This window comes from Camelus bactrianus, chromosome 11, assembly GCF_048773025.1.
Source record: "Camelus bactrianus isolate YW-2024 breed Bactrian camel chromosome 11, ASM4877302v1, whole genome shotgun sequence".
Taxonomy (NCBI): Eukaryota; Metazoa; Chordata; class Mammalia; order Artiodactyla; family Camelidae; genus Camelus; species Camelus bactrianus.
In genome coordinates this window covers 43967717-43987573 of record NC_133549.1, presented here as the reverse complement: position 1 = coordinate 43987573, position 19857 = coordinate 43967717, and the positions used below count along the sequence as shown (strand labels likewise).

Below are 19857 nucleotides of genomic sequence, written 5' to 3'. Positions count from 1 at the left end.
AAGTCAATAGACAACTATTATTTATAATCACTGCCAACGAGAAAGTATTACTCTGAGAGAGCCAAAAAATCATGAAATGGGTTAGCACCAAAGAGTCTTATAATTTATCAGATCTAAGCTATCATTTTATGGACTTCATATCCCTTTTAATTCTGAAAAGTAGAATTAAGATCAAATTAATTCTAACACAAAAATGTATATGAATAGCATCCACTATATTCTTAAAGTAGACAGACATACTTACATACATATAACCTCCAGGTCTTTATTTTATTAATATCCAGAGTAAGACCCAGTTAAGATTCTAAAACATATCACAGTTGACCCTCAGGCACTAAACTGGATCAAATACACAAGTAGAAAGGAGCTAGAGGCACAAAAGTCTAGTACATTGTTTCTCAACAGAATCCCTTCTACATGAGGTCTGCTCCCTACCTAGGTAGAATAGGTAGCAGAATAAATAAATTCAAGGCTGCCCCTACCCATTCGCAAGGAATATGAGACTGATACCCTAGGTGTCCTAACACACAAGTAACAAATAAACAATCTCAGTTTCCTTTCCCCTTCTGCTTTTTCTTTCCTCTTTTCCCATAATCATTCACTCTTGTTTTGTCCCACTTCTTTAACCTAGTTCTATTTTTCCCTTCTCTCACTTTTCCGAGTGGAGCATGTAGTAAGACAAGAAGTACGAGAGAGAAACAGTTAAAAAAGAAGTGAAATGAAAGATAAAAGATGGAAAAGATGAACACAGTAGGTTATGTTTTTAAATTACCCCCCAGAGCACACAATCTCTTTCCACGGAATATACAGTACCACAACATAAAGCTGAGAATATCAATGAACATGCTCAAGAACTTAAGGACTGAAAAAAAAAAAAAATATTTTTAAGCAGAAACAACTTCCTATTCTACCATATCTAATTTTAAAATGAACCCTAAGTTTGCTCAAGTTCAAGAATAAAATAAATTTCTTACAAAAGTGCTGAAAGCTTCTGATGAGGCATTGGTAAATCGAAGAGACAGGAAAAAAGCTTTCTCCTTGTCTGCTGTGACAAAGAAACCCTCCTTTCCCTGCCCCATCGCAGCCTACACAAATTCCAGACATGTTAGAGGACACAAGGGCATATTATGAGGCCTGAATGCAGTACTTATTAGAACTCTAAGCACTCATCTACAAGTAGGAACAAAACAGAAATAAAAAACTGGACCAGTTAATTGTATTTGCCAACACATAGATGAAGCTCAATGGTAGTCTCCTATCACACTGAAAGTTGTATTAGACAACTAATCACGTAATATGAGTATAAGGACAAGCAGTTTTATAATATGAAGGGAAAGGTGATCCCTACCTCACGTCATACACAAAAAATAAATTCCAGACAGAATAAAGGTCTAAATATGAAAAGCCAAACTTTAACAAGTTTAGAAAACAGTATAAAAGAATAAATTAATGAGGTAGAGGAAAGGTTTCTTAAATAAGACATAAAAAGTACAATCCACAAAGAAAAGACTGATACATTTAACTATATTAAAATTTTAAATGTCTGTTTAACAGATGACATTATCAACAAAATTCTTAAAAAATGAAGTCACAATGCCTCTGGAGAGAGGAACTGGATGAAACAACAGGAGTGGGAGAGAAACTTTTTACTGTATGTTCTTTTGTATTTTCTGGATTTTTGATTCATGTGAACATACCACCCATTTATAATAAATAAATAAACAAACAAACAAATTTAAAACTTTAAAAGTAATAATAAAAGACAGGCCATAAATGGGGGAAAAAAACATTTGCCATGCATATGAATTTATCAGTATGCCAAAAATTAGAAAAATACACTAAACTCAAAGAAAATTAGTCAAAGGATATGACCAAGTAATTTATAGAAGGGACCTAAATGACTAATAAATATGAAAAGAATCTCAACTTTAGAAATTAACAGGGTAAAGCAAATTGCAAAATGGTATATTTCCCCATCCATCACTTTGGCATAAACTATCAGATTAAAGTGTTATCTTCTTATTCTTAGTTTGCTAAGGGTTATTTATTATCATGAGTCAGTGCTTAACTTTATCAAAATGTTTTGTGCATCTATTGATAATCCTATGAATTTTCTCCTTTATTTTATTTATGTGAATGACATTGATTAATGTTAAACCAAAACTGCATTTCTAGAATAAACCCAAAGTTGTAATGATGTATTATCATTTTTATATATTGCTGAATTTGGTTTGCTAATACTTTGTTTAGGTTTCGTCACATATGTTCATAAGTGAGATTATCATGGAATTATCCTTTCTTATACTGTCTTCATTTGGTTTTGTATCAAGGTTGTGTTGGCCTTATAAAGTGAGTTGGGGAGTTGGTCCAATTTTTTTATTTTCTGAAAAAGTTTATTTGAGATTGATAATATTTCTTCTTGGTCCAATTTTTTTATTTTCTGAAAAAGTTTATTTGAGATTGATAATATTTCTTCTTTAAATCAAAGTGACTGAAAAAAAAAATCAAATTGGCTGATGAAGCCATCTGGACCTAGAGTTTTCTTTGTAAGATTTTTAACTATATATATATATTCAATTTATTTTGTCTTACAGAACTATTCAAATTTTCTGTTTCTTCACATATTAATTTTGGTAAGTTGTAAATTTCTAGGGATTTGTCTATCTCACATAAATTTTCAAACTTTATTGGCATAAACTTGTTTATAATATCCTCTTTGGAACTTTTTAATGTTATCTGCATTCCATAGTGATGTCCTCCTTGTTCTTAATATTGGTAATTTATATTTTCTCTCTTTTTTAATTTATGAATCTCACTAGAGGTTTTCAATTTTATTAGCTTTGTCAAGGTTCAAGCTTTTGGTTTTGCTGAATCCTTCTATTACATTTTTATTAGTTTCATTAATTTCTGCTCTTATCTTTATTACTTCCTTTCTTCTACTTTCTTTACTCAATTCAGGATAAAGGTGGCATTGCAAATCAGTGCAAAATGAATAACCTTTTCACTAAATGGCGCTGGGACACTTGGACATCTATAGGAGGAAAAAGTGAAAATTGACACCTATCCCACACTATACACAGGTCAATTCCAGGTGAATTATAGGTCTGTAGGTAAATAACAAAACAATAAGCCTACTGGAAGGTAATATAGAAGAATGTATTATTGAACTCAGAGGAAATAATTTTTAAATAACATAAAAAATATTAACATAAAGAAAAGGATCAATACATTTGACTTCATTAAAATAAGAACTTGTGTTCATCAAGACACCATTAAGATAGTGGAAAAAATAGCCACAGAGAGAGAAAATATATCTACAATATATATAGCAAAAAAAGAGCTCATATCCTGAATATAGGATGACTTCGTCCTAATTAGTAAGAAAAAACAAATAACCCAATAGAAAAACAAGCATGAGATTTCAATAAAATCTCATTTCAAAAAAATTACTCAATTATCGTTAAACATCAAGGCACTGCAAATTAAAAAACAATGACATACTATTATCCAACAGAACGACTAAAATTAAAGAGATTGACAATACCAAGGTTAATAACAGTAACTTTTATACAAATAGTGGGGCTATAAATTTGTACAACCATTTTGGAAAACTGATTGGTTGCTCTTATCTCCTAAAGTTGAACAAGTGTATCCTATGACCCAGCAATTCTAAAACATGCCTAACATGTGCAAGCCACTTGTGCACCAAAAATCCCTAACAAGAATGTTCACTGAAACATTAATTTATAAGCAGTCAAAATTGGAAACACAATGTCCAGCAGAATGGTTTAAAAGAATTGTGGCAAATATAATGGCAGATTTTACAGGAATGAAAATAGACCAACTCCAGTTATATGCACCATCATGGAGGAATCTCACGTATAATGTTAAGCAAAAGAAGCCTTTCACAACACACGCACAGACAACTACTTTCTGTATAATGCCATTTATATCAAATTTTAAAAACACACAAAAAATATAGTGTTTAGAGATACAGTCCCTAACTTACAATGGTTCAACTTAGATTTTTCAACCGTATGATGGTGTGAAAGCAATATGCATTCAGTAGAACGAGTAACTCAAATTTTGAATTTTTATCTTTTCTTGGGCTAGCAATATGCAGTACACTACTCTTATGATGCTGGGCAGCAATAATAAGCCACAAATCCCAGGCAGCCACAAGATCATGAGGGTAAGCCAATGTACTTACAACCATTCCATACCCATACAACCATTCTGTTTTTACTTTTAGTACAGTATTCAATAAACTACATGAGCTACTCAACACTTTATTATAAAATAGGCTTTATGTTAAATGATTTTGCCCAACTACAGGCTAATGAAGTGGTCTGAGTAAATTTAAGGTAGGCTAGGCTAAACTATTATGTTTAGCAGGTTAGGTGTATTAAACGCATTTTCAACTTACAATATTTTCAATTTACAATGGGTTTATCAGAATGTAACATGGTAAATGGAGGAAGATCTGTACCTGCTTAAGTAGCAAAATTGCAAAGAGAAGCAGCAAAGATGTGTTTACCATTCGAGATAATGGTTACCTTTGGGGGTTAGTGATTATGAGGAGGCATAAGGGGAGTTTCTAGGGTGCTAGCAATGATTTTGTGATAAATTATTAAATTATGTGGAAAAGCAAATGATTCATTTGAAGTAAACATGGCAAATGTTAAGATTTGTTGAAGCTGGGTGACAGAAAGAGTATTTATTATATTATTCTACATACTTGTATACATAACCAACATCTTTCATGATAAATATTTTTAAGAAACCAAGTAGTTTTGACCTAAACCTTGATGTAAATATCACAGAAAATCAAAGTACAGTGTATATTTAAAGGTTCATTTTCTCATCATAAAGGTTTTTGCACAGATGGCCAGAACCAGGAGAATTAGTAGTTATGTATACAGGCATACAGAGATAGCAGGGACTCCAGTATTTAAATGTATATACTAGGTAACTATCCCAAAGAATGAGAGAGGCAAGACCTACCCCTCAAAAAGGATATTTATTACCTATAGTCTGTAATTTTTACTTTTACCACTAGATGGAAGTCTACATGTAAGGTGATACACTTAGTGAAAGGACTGGAAACAAAATCCACAGTTAAAAAATCAATTACAGAAAAATGAAATGCAAGTGCTTTTGAGGCATCTTGAATCCATGAATCTGCAAAATTCAAGGCAATAGGGAAAGAAAAACCCTGTATCCTGCAGATGTAACTTTTGGCTGACTACTGTCAAAACTACATACCCACAAAACTAAATGTTTCCTCCCTAGTGAATTGCTTAACTTGATTTGTTCTCCAAGAACCACAATCTTGGCAACATCTATCAAAATATGAGCTATATTTAAAGTTGTCTAAACCTGACTTACTACCCTGAGAGAAGCATGTACTCACTTACTACTTTTTCAACCCTTTGGCTCTGAAACATGGTTTTAAATGTCTCACTTTATTAGAGAGCTGTTAGATATGAATACATACAAGTATTAAACAAGAGGCTATTACTCTTCCCTTTTTCTACGTGCCAAATTTAAACTGGTATCATGAAAGTTGTGCGTAAAGAGAAAGGAGAAAGCAGGCCCCATGTGCCCAAGCTGGCAGGTTTTTTATGACAGAAACAGTTCAAAGTTAATAGGTAGTAGCACAATATTTCAGGGAATAATATCCAATTTCTTAGACAAAAATTTTGAGACACTTACATTTGAAGGTCTGCCCTTATGAGCAGCTGTCCAAGGTTTTGTAATATGGATCTCTTATCTCTAATTTAGACTCCAATAGTCTGCAAAAATATATTTGGCCCCTATATTTGATTCCACCTTGAATTAATTTCAGACTACTAGACAAACCTCATCTGAATTAAATGGTCAGATGAAGGAATTTCTGATTGTTTACTCTCTTAACCTAAACATTCTGGAAACCTGACCTAAGATTTTGCCCTATGGAATGACAATGGAAAGTTCTTAGTCAAGAGGCTAATTATTCTTATTCAAAGTATTAATAACGCAACACAAGTTTATTAACATATATTTCACTTGTCAACTTTTATCCTTTTGGGTGCCACAAGAATTGGTATTAATTCTGTTGCTGTCGCCTCCCCTACTTCCCCCCACCCAAGGCTGGTGTACAATTTCAAGAAAGTTTATTTGTATTAGAAAAGTAACATCAAAATTCCCTATTTATCTGGAGAAAATTCTAGAGGATGCTTCACTGACGATAGTGTCTCCCTTATTATCTAAAAGTTGTTTACCCCTCAAAAAAGTATAATTAAAGCTTCAGGAGACTTCTCCTACAGACTTTAAACGCCACGCCATGAGCCTCAGTCAATTAAAATACATACATAGTATGATCAGATTAGGTTCCAAAAGACTACTTCTAAATCCACTTGTTCCAAAGTCCAGAGTGAGACCATCCAAGAGACAGCTAATGCTTTTGCTCTGACATATGACTTATTCATATATATACAACTTCACATATTGAAAATTCTTAAGAAAAGAGCTTTTATAGCTTAGCAAATATTCTGTAAATCTAATCATAAGTCTCTTCATCAACTAGCATGAGGGGGTGAACTGCTTTTCTGAGGCACATGGCAGCCAAACAAGAAATCAGAGTCACTCATGTGTCAGTTAAATTCAAACTAACCGTGATCTACTGAGTGCACTGTAATTTTAAGAAGAGGTAAGGTTCAGGAATAGGAAATTAAATAAGTCTTTGGCCTCCAGAAGCTTAAAATTAACTAAAACTATAAAATGCTACTTTTTTCCCCACTACCTCAATTTTCAAAAATACAAGTGGTCAATTACAGGTACAATTAGCACATTGATGAGGACTGATGAGATATCTTTTAAAGTTAGGACTGATGAGATATCTTTTAAAATTAGGTTGCAAACAATTTTTGTCTTATTGCATTTGCACATACATGCTAACCCTTGAGTGCCATTATTTTAAAGAGATCTTTGGGCATTTGCTAAAACCCCTTTGAAACTAGAAGTGATTATGAGACTTTTTTCACTATAGCAAATCTTAAGCAACCACTTCTTTGGGGAAACACAATATGCCTTCCCACTCAGCACTCTGAATGACACCAAATGTTAAGATGATGTGATATTGAAAAGATGGATTCTGATATATGAGATTTTATGGTGCATGAAGTATATAATACTTTTGAAATGAAATTTTTAAAAATTTAAATATTCCAGTTCCTTTTCAATACTTTTATTTCTTAACACCTAAAAACATTCTATCATGTTGGTTAAAATATTTTATGCCTTAATAAAATTTAGGCTTTATCCTTTGTACAATCTTAATACACAAACCCTAGATTCAAATTTTCAGTGAAAATTTAACACAATGATGCAAGTATATGTTTCTCATTGGTGGACTTATTTTTAATACTTAAAAGCCATGTTTATTTGATGAAAAACATGAGTTGAAAAATGATCTCTTGCTTAGGGTCATCCTAACAAATGAAGCAGATTGAACAGTAGATCTAATTAAGGAGAGCTTAGTCACACGGACACCTGCCATAAAATTACCTTACCAAAAGAAAAAAGAAAGTAGACCTTGTGACTTGAGTGAAGGAATTCTTATTGCAACCAATGGAGGGATTACAGAGATTCCAAAATTTGGAAAACTTTAAAATGATAAATAGACTTAAGCATATAAAATCTAGCCATATTTCAAAGGACTTATGTATGTAGTGATCTCTGATTAAAGTATAAAGGACTTTCCTAGAGAGCAGAAAGTATTTGATGATAACGTCAAGCATGTTACTAAATAATATTGCTGTGCACTTTCTTGGTTTCAAGGGAATTAAGAATTCCCTAATTCTTAGTTTCTTGATATTTGGTGAGTTTTTCTTTAGTTTCATTGTTTTTACTCACTTGATTTTATCTTTGTAATTGTGCTTAGCATAAAAATAAAACAAGTGAAAAACTTCATTATATAATCCCAATGTCATTCTTTAGTTACAGTTTCAAAATTAATAAGATTGCCCCCTCCCCAAACATATAATTAAAACACATATAGCAATTGTAGGTGTCATAAGTGGCAGGCAATTACAAATTTAATATTAAGAACTATGTGGTTTCCATATTTCATTCATGAATATTTTTTCTCTTTTCATTAACACTGATAGAACCCAGCTGAGACACCTTTATCTCTAATAAGATGACGTAATTTTAAAGCATGTCAAATAATGTTTTATTTCTTTTTTTTATTTTATTTTTTTTGTAAGGGCCCAAGGGAAACCAAAGTGAATTAACAAGTATAAAGGAGGCAAAAGTTTGAGACTACAGGAGTGAGGGGCGATAAAAACATGGTGGGGATGTATCTAAGAAAGAACTAGTGAGTATATGAGTCTTGAAAGGCAGATTGTGTAAGTGGGACAGTAGGGAGGGGAAAGGGGGAAGAGGGAGAGGATACGGAGTTGAAGAGGCAAGAGCCTAGAGGGAGGGGGAATGTTTTACTTCTTTATTATAACACATTTCAGAAACTTGGACGAAGACCAATCAAATCATTTTAATTTTCTATGATGAAAAATGAACAGAACAAAATAAGAAAATTGGGATTATACATAATCAGGAACATTTTTAAGTGGCTGTAGCTTTGTATGGTATGATGGACAATATTTTCTGCTGAAGAGGGGAAAGTTCATCCATTATAGATTGGCTCAGATCACTATTGTATTTTGTATTCTTACTGAGCCTAAAGAAGTTAGTTTTATGCTATGTAATATACTCTGGTCAGTAAGCAAAAGAAATAAGGCCCAAACTTAAATTTATATGCCTAATCTGTATGCCTTTAAAGAAAACGTCTCATTTTCATGCTTGTGAGTATAAACAATATGTTAATTAGATATTAATTTTTCAAAAGCTTAAAGGTTAATAAATACTACAGCATAACTAAACTCAGCTGGCAGAAGACTGAATTTTTTTGTGATTCTAGCTATTTCATTCTTGCAACAACAAAAAACTGGTGTCTAGCTCTCAGGTAATAGTTCAGCTTGATGAATCACCTGCATTTAATTTCAAATCTGATATTGTTATTTATTATATTTTTATCTAATTATTTTAAAAGCTATGGCTTTATACAGTGTTATAGTTTGATACTAACACATTTCCCATTAAAAAATGTACTGTCATTAATTAACCCACTCCATATTTGAATAATTTATAAGGTAGATCAAAAACTTGTGAGCTTCTGACAAAATTGTTCTTTTTACCCTGTCATTACAATTTTGTAGTTAATTACAGAAAAGAACAATGGTTTTCCTACAAGACTTTTAAGTAGTAGCTAAAGACCATAACACAAAGATGATACAAGATCATTAACTGCCAAATGCATGGTACAGACAATGAAAGCTCTAAGAATTCAAAGGTAGGAGAGAAACTTTTAACCTTATACAAGAGTTGAGATTTGAGGTAGGTCTTAAAGATGAGCAGGGTTTGACAGTGGCGGGAGGTGGGGAGGGCGGGAAAGATACTTAAATACTTAAGTACTTAAATAAGGGGCTTTTTCGTTTGGTTTTTTTTTTTGCTTGTTTTTTAAGAAACATAAAATGCTTTCTCCATACATTACTGGCAAGCCCTTTTCAAAACACAATCTTAAACAAAGAGGGGTGTACAGGGGTTATGAAGACGGGTGCAGTGGCCACCTGTTGTTTGAGCTATCCCAACATCTGTTTTCCCCTATTTTCTTTGGGCAATAACCTCTCCCGATCTTTCAATCTATGTGGTTTGGTGGGCTAACCCTATTCCTGGACACCACGTGTGAGCACATGACCCAAACTTATCTCATCAAAACAGTCTATACTGACTGATTCAGGCAAAGGCCCGCAAGTCAAACCAGGACAAAAAGACTCAATTCCAAGACTCTTGCTAGATGCTAAGACTGCTAAACCAATGGAATGTAAGATTGAAGCTGTTGGTGGTCCCGTACTGCCACCTTTTGTGAAGAATCTGCCTTCTTATAAAACAAATATAGAGATCAGACCTAAGAGAGCAAGAAGCAGATGCCTAGGACATTGTTTGAGATTTGTGATTTTCAATACCGATATTCTCAGCTCATGCAAGTGAGAACAGACAATTCTTCCCAAGATCAACAGGTTCCATCTATCACTTTTCTTGAAGGGCCACACTGCTGTTTTGTAAGAGAAAGAACAATACAACAAAAAAGGCTTCAGGAAGTCTCTGCTGTATGTAAATCAGCAGGATACAGGACACTTTCCCCATCTTTGGGCACCTTACCCTCCAAAAACGCTTCCACAATGGGATGTGATTCCAAAAATTACCAGTTTTGGTGAAAGGCAAATTAGATAATTTGGAATCAAGATACTAATGATTTCACATCTTGACTTTTTTTTTTAATTCTAACATAAAGTGAATTTGACTGGAAAGGCAAATAGCTATTAAGGAAGCAATCTGCTATTGTTACAGAGTTACCTGTACTTTAATTGAGAAAAGTGTAGAAATGTATGTAAAGAATTTAAGACAAGAGTACTGAATGGATGATTTGTCATACACTTTTACCTTCCTTTGTTTCTGTTCTTAGTAGCAGGAAAATAGTTTCTCTATACCCGCACCTTTACCTGTAACAATTTCGTTTCCTACTGTTAATTACAGTGTGTATTTGTAGTTCTATGCTTACAGTTGTGCATATACTGGCAATAAAACTGTACATAACAACAACAACAACAACAACAAAGGTATCCCGAAGTCTGTTCCTAAGCTTCCTGCTATTCCTAAGTTCCAGCAGCAGGCTTGGGCCCCAAAACTTAGCCACTGCTGGCATACTAGCTGTCAACAACTTTTCACAAGTGCTGCCACTTTCATGGCTTGCTTTCCCTTTCTCCACCCCTATATGTTCCCACTGGCTTTTTCTGGTTCCCAGTGGGTTTTTTTCCAGTGAACATTGAGGTTAGAAAGCTTGTGACTCTCTGTTATCAATTTCCTCTCTTCATCTAATAATAGGTAGTACTTTCTTTTTATGTCTCTTGTCAACTCAAAAAATAACTGAGCTGTATTTCCCTACTGCCAATTATGTGGGGAGGTGGCTATATTCCCTTTCCTGCTTTAGCTTTTTCTCTCTTTGGCCCTTGAGAGTCTCTATTATTTTTATACTACTTAATTGGTAGAGTGAATAGCCTCTATTTGTAAATTCCCCTTATTATTAGGCACAGGTTTAAAATAATAATGAAGAAATAGAAAAGAAAGCTAGAGAGTTCTACTAAACAGATGATCCCATATTCTCCATTCAACACAAATATGTATTGATCTGTGCAAATCAGGCAATTCTTTCATCTTTATGGAATACAAGGGGCTACACCACCAATGGAACATTAGAAAGGTTAATATGTGCAGAGCAAAAAATAATTTGCTTGGTATTTATCACCACGAGGTAATATTTTATGTCTTAAAAATGACAAAAATCATTATTCATTCATTATTGACCAACTACACAAAGCTAATCATTGGGAACATGTAATAAAAATATACATGTCCTACCCTCAAAAAGCTTTACAAAACCCAACTTATCTTCTACTATATGAACAGTTTCAGGTTCAGATAAGATTCTCTGAATACCTATTGATCATGTAACCAATACTATCACCCAAAATCCAAATTCCAATCATCAACATCCTTTGAAGAAATTCAAACTATTCCACTACAGAATGGTATTTTGTCTTCAGATTTTCATCACAATTCACAATTTTAGAGCAGGCTGAGGGATGATCTAATCAAACGTATCGATCCCCTTTGCCCCTTTTCCAGGCAAAAACAATCAACCATTTATAGGCAGCTCCAAGAGTGGAAAACTCTTCCCTATAAAATATTAAATAACACATTCCACTACCCCCAACTCTGCTAAGGAAGGAATCCAGTGCCCACTCAGAAACCCAATTTCCCAAGACTTGGAATCTATTCAGTACAAACGGCACCAACAGACACCAAACCAAAGTGTTTTACTAATTTACACTGGGGCAATGTAAACAAGCTCACACTACTGAATTCTAGCATGTATTTACTCAATTAAGACAACTAAAGTCTTAAAGCTAGGGTAAGAACACCTGAAAATTCTTTCCAAGAAAAGCTAAATTTCAGTGTGCATGCTTAGGAGAAAACACTCTGTAGAAATAAAGTGATGATTTCTTTAACCACAGATCCTTCTGATCTGTTCTTTAGTTATTCGACTAGGAAAAAGAAAATCTATTATGTTTGGAGTGGTTATTATCTATTAGGCTCAGTGCAAAGAGCTTAAAAGGACTGTCTGATTTAATCTTGACATTCTCTGGAACAGACATCATTATGTCCATTTACAGATGAAGAAAGTGAAACTGAGAGAGGTTTAAAAATTGGCCCAAGTATTGTATTCTTTTTGGTGCTACTGCAAATAGGATTCTTTTCTTAATTTCGTTTCCAGATAGTTCATTCTTAGTGTATCGAAACACAACTGATTTTTGTATGTAGATTTTCTATCCTGCAACTTTTACTAAACTTGCTTATTAGCTCTAACAGGGTTTTTTTGGTGGTGGTGGTCTTAAGAGTTTTATATATACGAAATCATGTCATTTGCAAACAGGGATAATTTTACTTTTCACTTTTCGATTTAGATCCCTTTTTAAATTTCTTTTTCTTGCCTCACTGCTCTGGCTAGGACTTTCAATACTATGTTGAACAGAAGAGGCAAGAATGGGCATCCTTGTCTTGCTCCTAATCACAATGGTTATCTCAATACACCTGTCATGATGGCTATTATAAAACAAAAACAAAAGGCAAGTGTTACTAAGGATGTGGAGAAATTGGAATCTTTGTATATGGCTGGTAGGAAAGCAAACTGCAGTGCTATAGCAAATAATATGTAGGTTCCTCAAAAAATTAAAAATAGAACTATCATATGATCCAGCAATCCCACTTCTGGGTATTTATCCAAAGCTATTTAAATCAGGATCTCAAAGAATTATTAGCACTCATGTTCACTGAGGCACAATTAACAATAGCCAAGATGTGGAAACAACCTAAATGTCCATGGACATAACAACAGATAAGTAAAATGTGGTGTATATATAGAACGGAATAGTACTTGCCTTTAAAAAAGAAGAAAATTCTGCAATATGTGAAAACATGGATGAACCTTGAGGACATTATGCTAAGTGAAATAAGCCAGTTACAGAAAGACAAATGACTCCACTTATATGAGGTATCTACTTACATGAGATATCTAAAGTAGTCCAATTCAGAATTAAAGAGTGGAATGAGGGTTGCCAGCGGCTGGGAGAGGAATGGGGAGTTACTAATTAACAGGCAAAAAGTTTCAGTTAAACAAGATAAAAGCTCTTGAGATGTGCTGTACAGCATTGTACCTATAGTCAACAATACTTACTGTACTCTTTACAAATTTTCCAACAGGGTAGATCTCATGTTAAGTGATGTTGCCACAATAAGATTTTTTTTTTTGTTTTAACTGGTCCAAGGACTCAAACCCATTTTTGACACTCAAATCGTGCTCCGACTTAACTATATAAACTGCCTCGGAAGAGATTGAAAAGTACTGACAGCGTTCTCTAGCGCTGTGAGACACTGAGGAATCACTGAACAGCTCTGGGCCAGTTTCCTCACCATCAAGATGAGTCTCAGCGCAAAGGCAGGCAGAGCTACCACCACCAACTGGTCAGTTTGCAGCCAACGCTGCGGGTGGACCTCCCACAGCAATCACCGGGACCAAGCGGGAGTCGGAGCAGGACCACTGCGCCTCAGCCCCAGAAGGCACGAAGGCGAGAAACGCCGTGGGAGAAAGGAACAAAGCCCGGCCCCGCTGGGTCAGCGTGTCCCAAAGGAAAGGCGTCAATACGGCCAGCCCACGGCCTCGTTTCCTAGGCAGCTGGACGAAGAACTCGGCTCACCTCCGGCCAGATTCGTAGGCTGGCACCTCCCCTTCACTCTGCTCCTCCGTCGCCATCTTAGTCAGCAAACTTCTTTCCCCGCCCCCCACCGGCCCCGCCCCCACGCCTTTGGATTGGCTAAGGTGTTTCCCCCTCTTTTATGCGATTGGATATTTGACTGCCCCTCCTTAGCCTGAAAAGCTTCGTTATATTATTGGTTTATTCAAATAACTAACCGTTATTGGTTGCCCCCAGTCGCGGCGGAAAAGAAAGAGGCGGAGAAAAAAGCCCTGGCCCCGAGGCCTGTCAGGAGTTGTAGTTTCTAATTTTGATTAACCCTTTGGAGTCCACTCACTTTTAGGTTCAAGTCAAAAATCCCCAGCCTACGCTCAAATTTCATCCTGATGTATAAGTCTCAGAATTACAGGACTTTCGAATTTGGAAGTGACTTTAAGTATCACTATCTAAAATGCCAGATTCGTTTTCTGTCCTGTCACAGGGATACCTAGAAGAGTGGCAGCCAAGAACTTATTGTTAAACTTAGTTCACAGACTGCCTTTTTCAGACAGCATATGGGTGGGTCATTTCTTCAATTCCACCCGCTCCCTTCCGGCTTCCCAGAGAACCCACAGAGTCTGCCTCTCTGATCTGAATCACGAAATCAAAACCTGCATAATTTTGTCCCCGGCTGAGCTTTAATCCTCAGTGGGAGAAATAACCTTAATTATGCTTGCCCTCCCCGCCTCACGGGTTTCTGGTGAGGATTAACTGAGGCAACAGATGTGAGAACGTTGTAAACTTAAAGCATTAATTTTTTTCTCTGTATAGTTTTTCTCCGCTGGATTTTTCTAGGGAAATTTTTTCTGTTGTTCCTTCTGACATCCTTTCACCTGAGGTTCTCCCAGCATTCTCCTTCTCTCTCACTAAGCTCTGCCCACTTATATTTCGGTTTCTCAAACTCTTCCCTGCCTCAGAGTCTTTGCTGTGTTGCTTTATCCTGCTGGCCCATTTTTCACTTTATTATCTTTCACATTTCAGTTTAAAAATCACTGGTTCAGATGACTTTCATGGTCCCCACTGTATAAATCTGTTCCCCCTACTAAACTTTCATATAGAACTCTGGACTCTTTCTTCGTTCCTTATAACTAGATAGTTGGTGTGACCATTTGTTTCATACGGGGGTTCCCAACTGGACTTCCTGCCACACATAGGTAGAGGCTACATTTTGCTCCCCATAGCATCTAGCACATCGTGGCCTTTCAATAAATATTTTTTGAGCAAATGGTTAAGTAAATTCTCAGACTACAGTACCCAAATCAAAAAATTGAATTACATGTTCTAATAGGTTGTTTCCATTGATGAATTTATATTGAAATTTTGATAAAACTGTCTAAAACATTGCATTTAGTTTTATGATTAACAAATTGTCTTTACTGTGCAAATACATGAAAAGAAATGCAAAATTCAACAAACACCCCATGACACCCAGATGTTCAAAATTTATCACTGTGACTAAGAAAAATACCATACAACTATATTTCTGGTTCATCTGTTTTGATGACTTTTTTTCACACAAAGCCCTTAATGTTTGGGGAGATACAGTACAGTAGATAGGGTAGTTAAGAGCATGGACTCTGGAGTTACCCTAGGTTGAAAACCTGGTTCTATCACTTCTAGCTGTGTGATCCCAGGACCTAGATACTTAACTTTCTGATTCTATTTCCTTTTCTGTAAAATGAGGACAATAATAATTCTCAGAGAGGTATTGTAAAGATTAAATGAGATCATCTCTGAAAAGCTGCTTAACAGCACACTGTCTGGCACACACTAAGACTAGAGGTGATATGATGAATATTAAGAATGCTAAACTCCTTCTCAGATAACACTTCTATCTCCACTGCTCTGTGATAAGGGCCATACATTGCACTTGTAGTTACAATTTAATCAGTTACCCTAGAGAGGGGAGTGGTTCTCCTCAAAACCAACTGTTCTGCTGTGACTTTTGATTAGAAGCCAGCATCATTGCTGAGTGCTGTAAAAGTATACCCCAGCTGACAAGCCTGCACACCCTGTTTCTGCAAGGATGTCATGGCTTCCCTGAAATCATCCTTACTCCGTCTAGTTATTGATTGTCAGCGTGACGATAAGCACAGCTGTACAGCAGGAATTCATGAAAGTTCAGAAAGTCGTCTTGTTTCCAACAGCCTGGCTGAACAAAAGGTCACAGAAAAGTGGCCCCAGCCCTCAAGGAGTTTACAGTAGACTCAGGGAACACATATAAGTCACATACAACAGAAGACAGTTTAGAATTACGGAGGACTGAATATCAAAGTAGAGAACAGACTCCTAAGAATTCAGAAGGATGGAGAAGGGAAGAAGGCCATGGCTCTAAAGGGTGGTTTAAGAGCAGAGGCATGGACTTGTGTCTGCCACAAATGTGACGCATATCCATCTACCTATCCCGACAGACTTGGAGCCCTGGGAGCAGATGTGCTCTTCTAATCATCTCTGTGTTTCTGGGCCCTACCCTCAATAAAGGGGGCGGGGGGGAGAGGAAATTTAGGGGGCAAGTAGAAGAAGGAACAAGACAGAAGAGAAAGAGAAGGGGGGCCCATGACCCTCCCCCAACATCATCCTCTCCACCCCCACCTCTAACCCCACCCTCCAACAATGAAAGAGACTTGGGATCCCCATATGCATCTTTCTGTTTTCCACTTTTGTTCTTGCTGTGCCCTTTGCTTGAATTAAAGCAGGACATTTTGATGCCTCAATTAAAATATAAAAATATCATGTGCACAACAAGCATTTCTAAGCCTTGCATCAGGATTGAGCCTGTATGAGGTGAAGGTGCTTTTTGAATATTAGAAAAAGAAAATAGACTCGGGGGAAAGCATAGATCAAGTGGTAGAGCCCATGCTTGGCATGCATGAGGTCCTGGGTTCAATCTCCAGTACCTCCTCAATAAGTAAACTTAATTACCTCTCCACCAAAAATAAAAGAAAAAGAAAAAAGACTAAAAATTTAATGATTTATTCTCTTGTCAAAAGGGCCAAGAACCCCGCCAAAATATCATGTATTTACCTGGATTACCCATTCTTTCCCCCTTTCTTTGCTAGCTACCTTGTATTCATTACAATAAAGTCTTTGAAATTAGCATTTTAATGGCTTTCTCATCAGCTGTTAATATTTAGCTCTTTTCTTTTTATACTGCTTAACTACACAAATAATACATAAAGATATTTTCCTTGTTTAAAAAATTCAGATAATACAGATAAAATCTCCCTTGTTGGCTACCCCTGCATTCTAGTCCCTCCTCTAAGAAACCACTATTTTCTGTTTGATATGTGTCCATCCAGATCTTTTTCTATACAATACATTTACTTGACAAGTATTTATTGAATGCCTACTATGTGCGAGGCACTGTTCTAGGCCTAGAGATAAGGGCATAACAAAACAAAGTCCCTCTCTTGTGGCATTTCATTCCAATGGTAACACACACATACATAGAGAAATACAAAATTTTATTTTAGTTTTTAGATAAATGGTGAAACGCTCGCTGTCCATATTATCCTTATACATGCATCTCGGAGATCTTTCCATGTCAGTGCACGTAGATCTGCCATTAGTCTTTTGAACTCCTGCATAGTATTCCACGTTACAGCTGCTCCCTAGTTTATTTAAACCATTCCATCCAGGTGTACACGTAGGTTTATGTCAATCTGGGCTGCAAGCACTGGAAACTGACTCTGGCTAACATAACAGAAACTGGATTTGTTGGAAGGATACTAGGTTGAACAACTGGCAAGAAAGAAGGGGGCCAGAACTCCAGCCAAGATCACATCATTTAGTGCCAGCTGACTCTCAGCACAGTCACCACCTCCGCTGATTTCCCACTTGTCCTTGGGTCTCTGTGTCACCCCCTAAAGAGGCAGAGTCATGAGGTAAACATCTGGCTGGGCCTAGGTCTCTTGCCTCTACCCTCTGCCTGGGGGAGAGCTCTGTCTCCCAAAAGCTCTCCCAGTAGGGAATTACCCACAAAATGGAAACAAAGGATAAATGTGTGCAACAAATCATTCCCAATTTTTCGCCTCCTGAGGCACCTCGTTACTCTGGGCTGGGGCAAAACTTAACCCTTCAGCCTCCTTCAGACACTCTAAAGACCAACATCCACACGATTCCACATGCTGAAAAATGAAAAGAAAACTGTCCAGCTTTGCTGTGGAATTCTCTTCAAGTTTGGCCACAGGGCCGGAGAGTGGGGGAGAGAACTCCATGAGGTGAAGGGAAGAGGGACAAATCCTGTGCAGCTAAAAGCGACTGAGTTCAGGGCCAGAACCCCAGGGTAAAATTTCTGGGGGTCATTTTCCCCACCTGGGAGAACAAGCTGGGAAACTGCAGGTCACCTGCAAGAGGCTGGCAGAGAGGAGGACCAGAGGCACGTCAGTCTCAGAGCATTTGTGATTGGGATTCACCATATGTCAGGCACTGAATCCTGCTCTCAGAAAGTTCAAACTGTATCTGGGCAGCAAGGGGGCCAGGCTGTCTGGGCTGCAGCAGACATAAGGATCAAACTTGCTAAAAGCCTGGAGTATGTACTGCAAGCAGCCATGTCTGATTGGCTGGGGCCAGGTCTGAGGGAGACGGCAGTGGTCCTCAGTCTTGCAGGGTGAGTTGGAAGGCTTGCAAACCAACCAAATCATCTTGAGTTGGAATCTCTCTGGCCTCTAATCAAAAACACTCCAGACCTCAGGTCAGGGGCCCCAAGTGCTGATGGTAGTGTCAAAGTAGTAACATATACATGATGTTCAGAAATGGGCCAGGACATGATGAACTCGTGCTGGGTGTTACCTCCACTGTCATGTGAGCTGAAGGATCCCCTAGAGGGATCCTCTTTTCCTCAACTATAAGCTATTCTCATGAAGGTTGTTTTGATGTAGAGAGAAAGTTTGCACATAAAGTGTCTATAGCTAACAGGAAGTAGGGTGAAGGTCATGAAAGGCCTCAAGGCTTCCCCTACCTCTCTGTCCTCTAGTCAGGAGCCTTCAGAGTCAGCTTCAAAGACTCCCCCAAAGTCAGACAGTGAAGGAAATTATCTGTTAGCCCTCATAGGCTTCTACAGTCATTCCCAACCATAGGATCCATCTTCTTTCAAGGACAAGGAAAGAAAGGGCTGCCTTGCTCATTCATTCACACTTCAGTGTGAATTAAATCCAAAGGTGCCTCTTCTGGAACATGTGGATTTTGAAATAAAAGGCTTGTCACCCAGTTAAAATAATTTACATGATCATTTGGATTAGGAAGCAAGAAACCCTTCTGGGGGCTCAATAAATGTGTCTCAGATTACATTTGCTGCATTTGTTTATATGTTTGTATATATTTGTATAGATTAGTTTATATGATTGCTTACTTTGGGTTTCTCCCACTAGACTGTAAGTTCAATGGGTTAAGGACTATATTTGGTTTTGTTTACCCAACTATTTGTTGAATGAATAAAGGAACAAATGAATCAAAGAAGTAATAAGTGAAACAGTGAGGTTACTTGGGTCTTATAGAAAAACTCCATCCCACCTCTACTGGACATAGGTTTTTGTTTTGATGCACCCAGCATCTCTTTAGGGGTCCTCTGCTCTCCTACCCTCTGTCTGTGTATTTTGGGTAGCACTGACACCATCTCTCACTATAGGGGTGGACAAATAATTCTGGCCAATTAGAGGACTCTCTAGACTCAAAGATCTTACAGTCTAGGCCAGCTCCAGTAAGTACAGAAAGGAGGTATGCAGTAAGAGCCGCATTGGAGGAACTGAATGGGGTGGGAGGGCAGAGGGCAGAGGGCAGGAGAGACCACTGCCTGTTGGAGGAGGTCTGTAGCTGGACTGAGTAAGATTTAGATGGGTAGAGATTTGGGGGAAGGCATTCTCTGCACAAGAATAAGGATCAAACATGGGGAGACAGGAACCTGTTAGAT

The 19857-nt window shown here is 37.0% G+C and overlaps 1 protein-coding gene across 3 annotated transcripts in view; it reads right to left on the bottom strand.

Annotated features, from left to right (window-relative positions):
- The window catches only part of ARHGAP19 (Rho GTPase activating protein 19), a 46896-nt gene extending 32892 nt beyond the window's left edge, over positions 1 to 14004 (bottom strand). For 2 of the 3 annotated variants that reach the window (XM_045507430.2, XM_010971118.3), the window contains exon 1: positions 13914 to 14004. In XM_045507430.2, the coding sequence (XP_045363386.2) occupies positions 13914 to 13969 (56 nt within the window). In that variant the 5' untranslated portion in view covers positions 13970 to 14004. Of the gene's footprint in view, positions 1 to 974; positions 1079 to 13913 lie in introns of those variants that run through there. The other variant, XM_045507429.2, reaches the window with a different exon arrangement.
- Positions 14005 to 19857: the final 5853 nt, after the last annotated feature.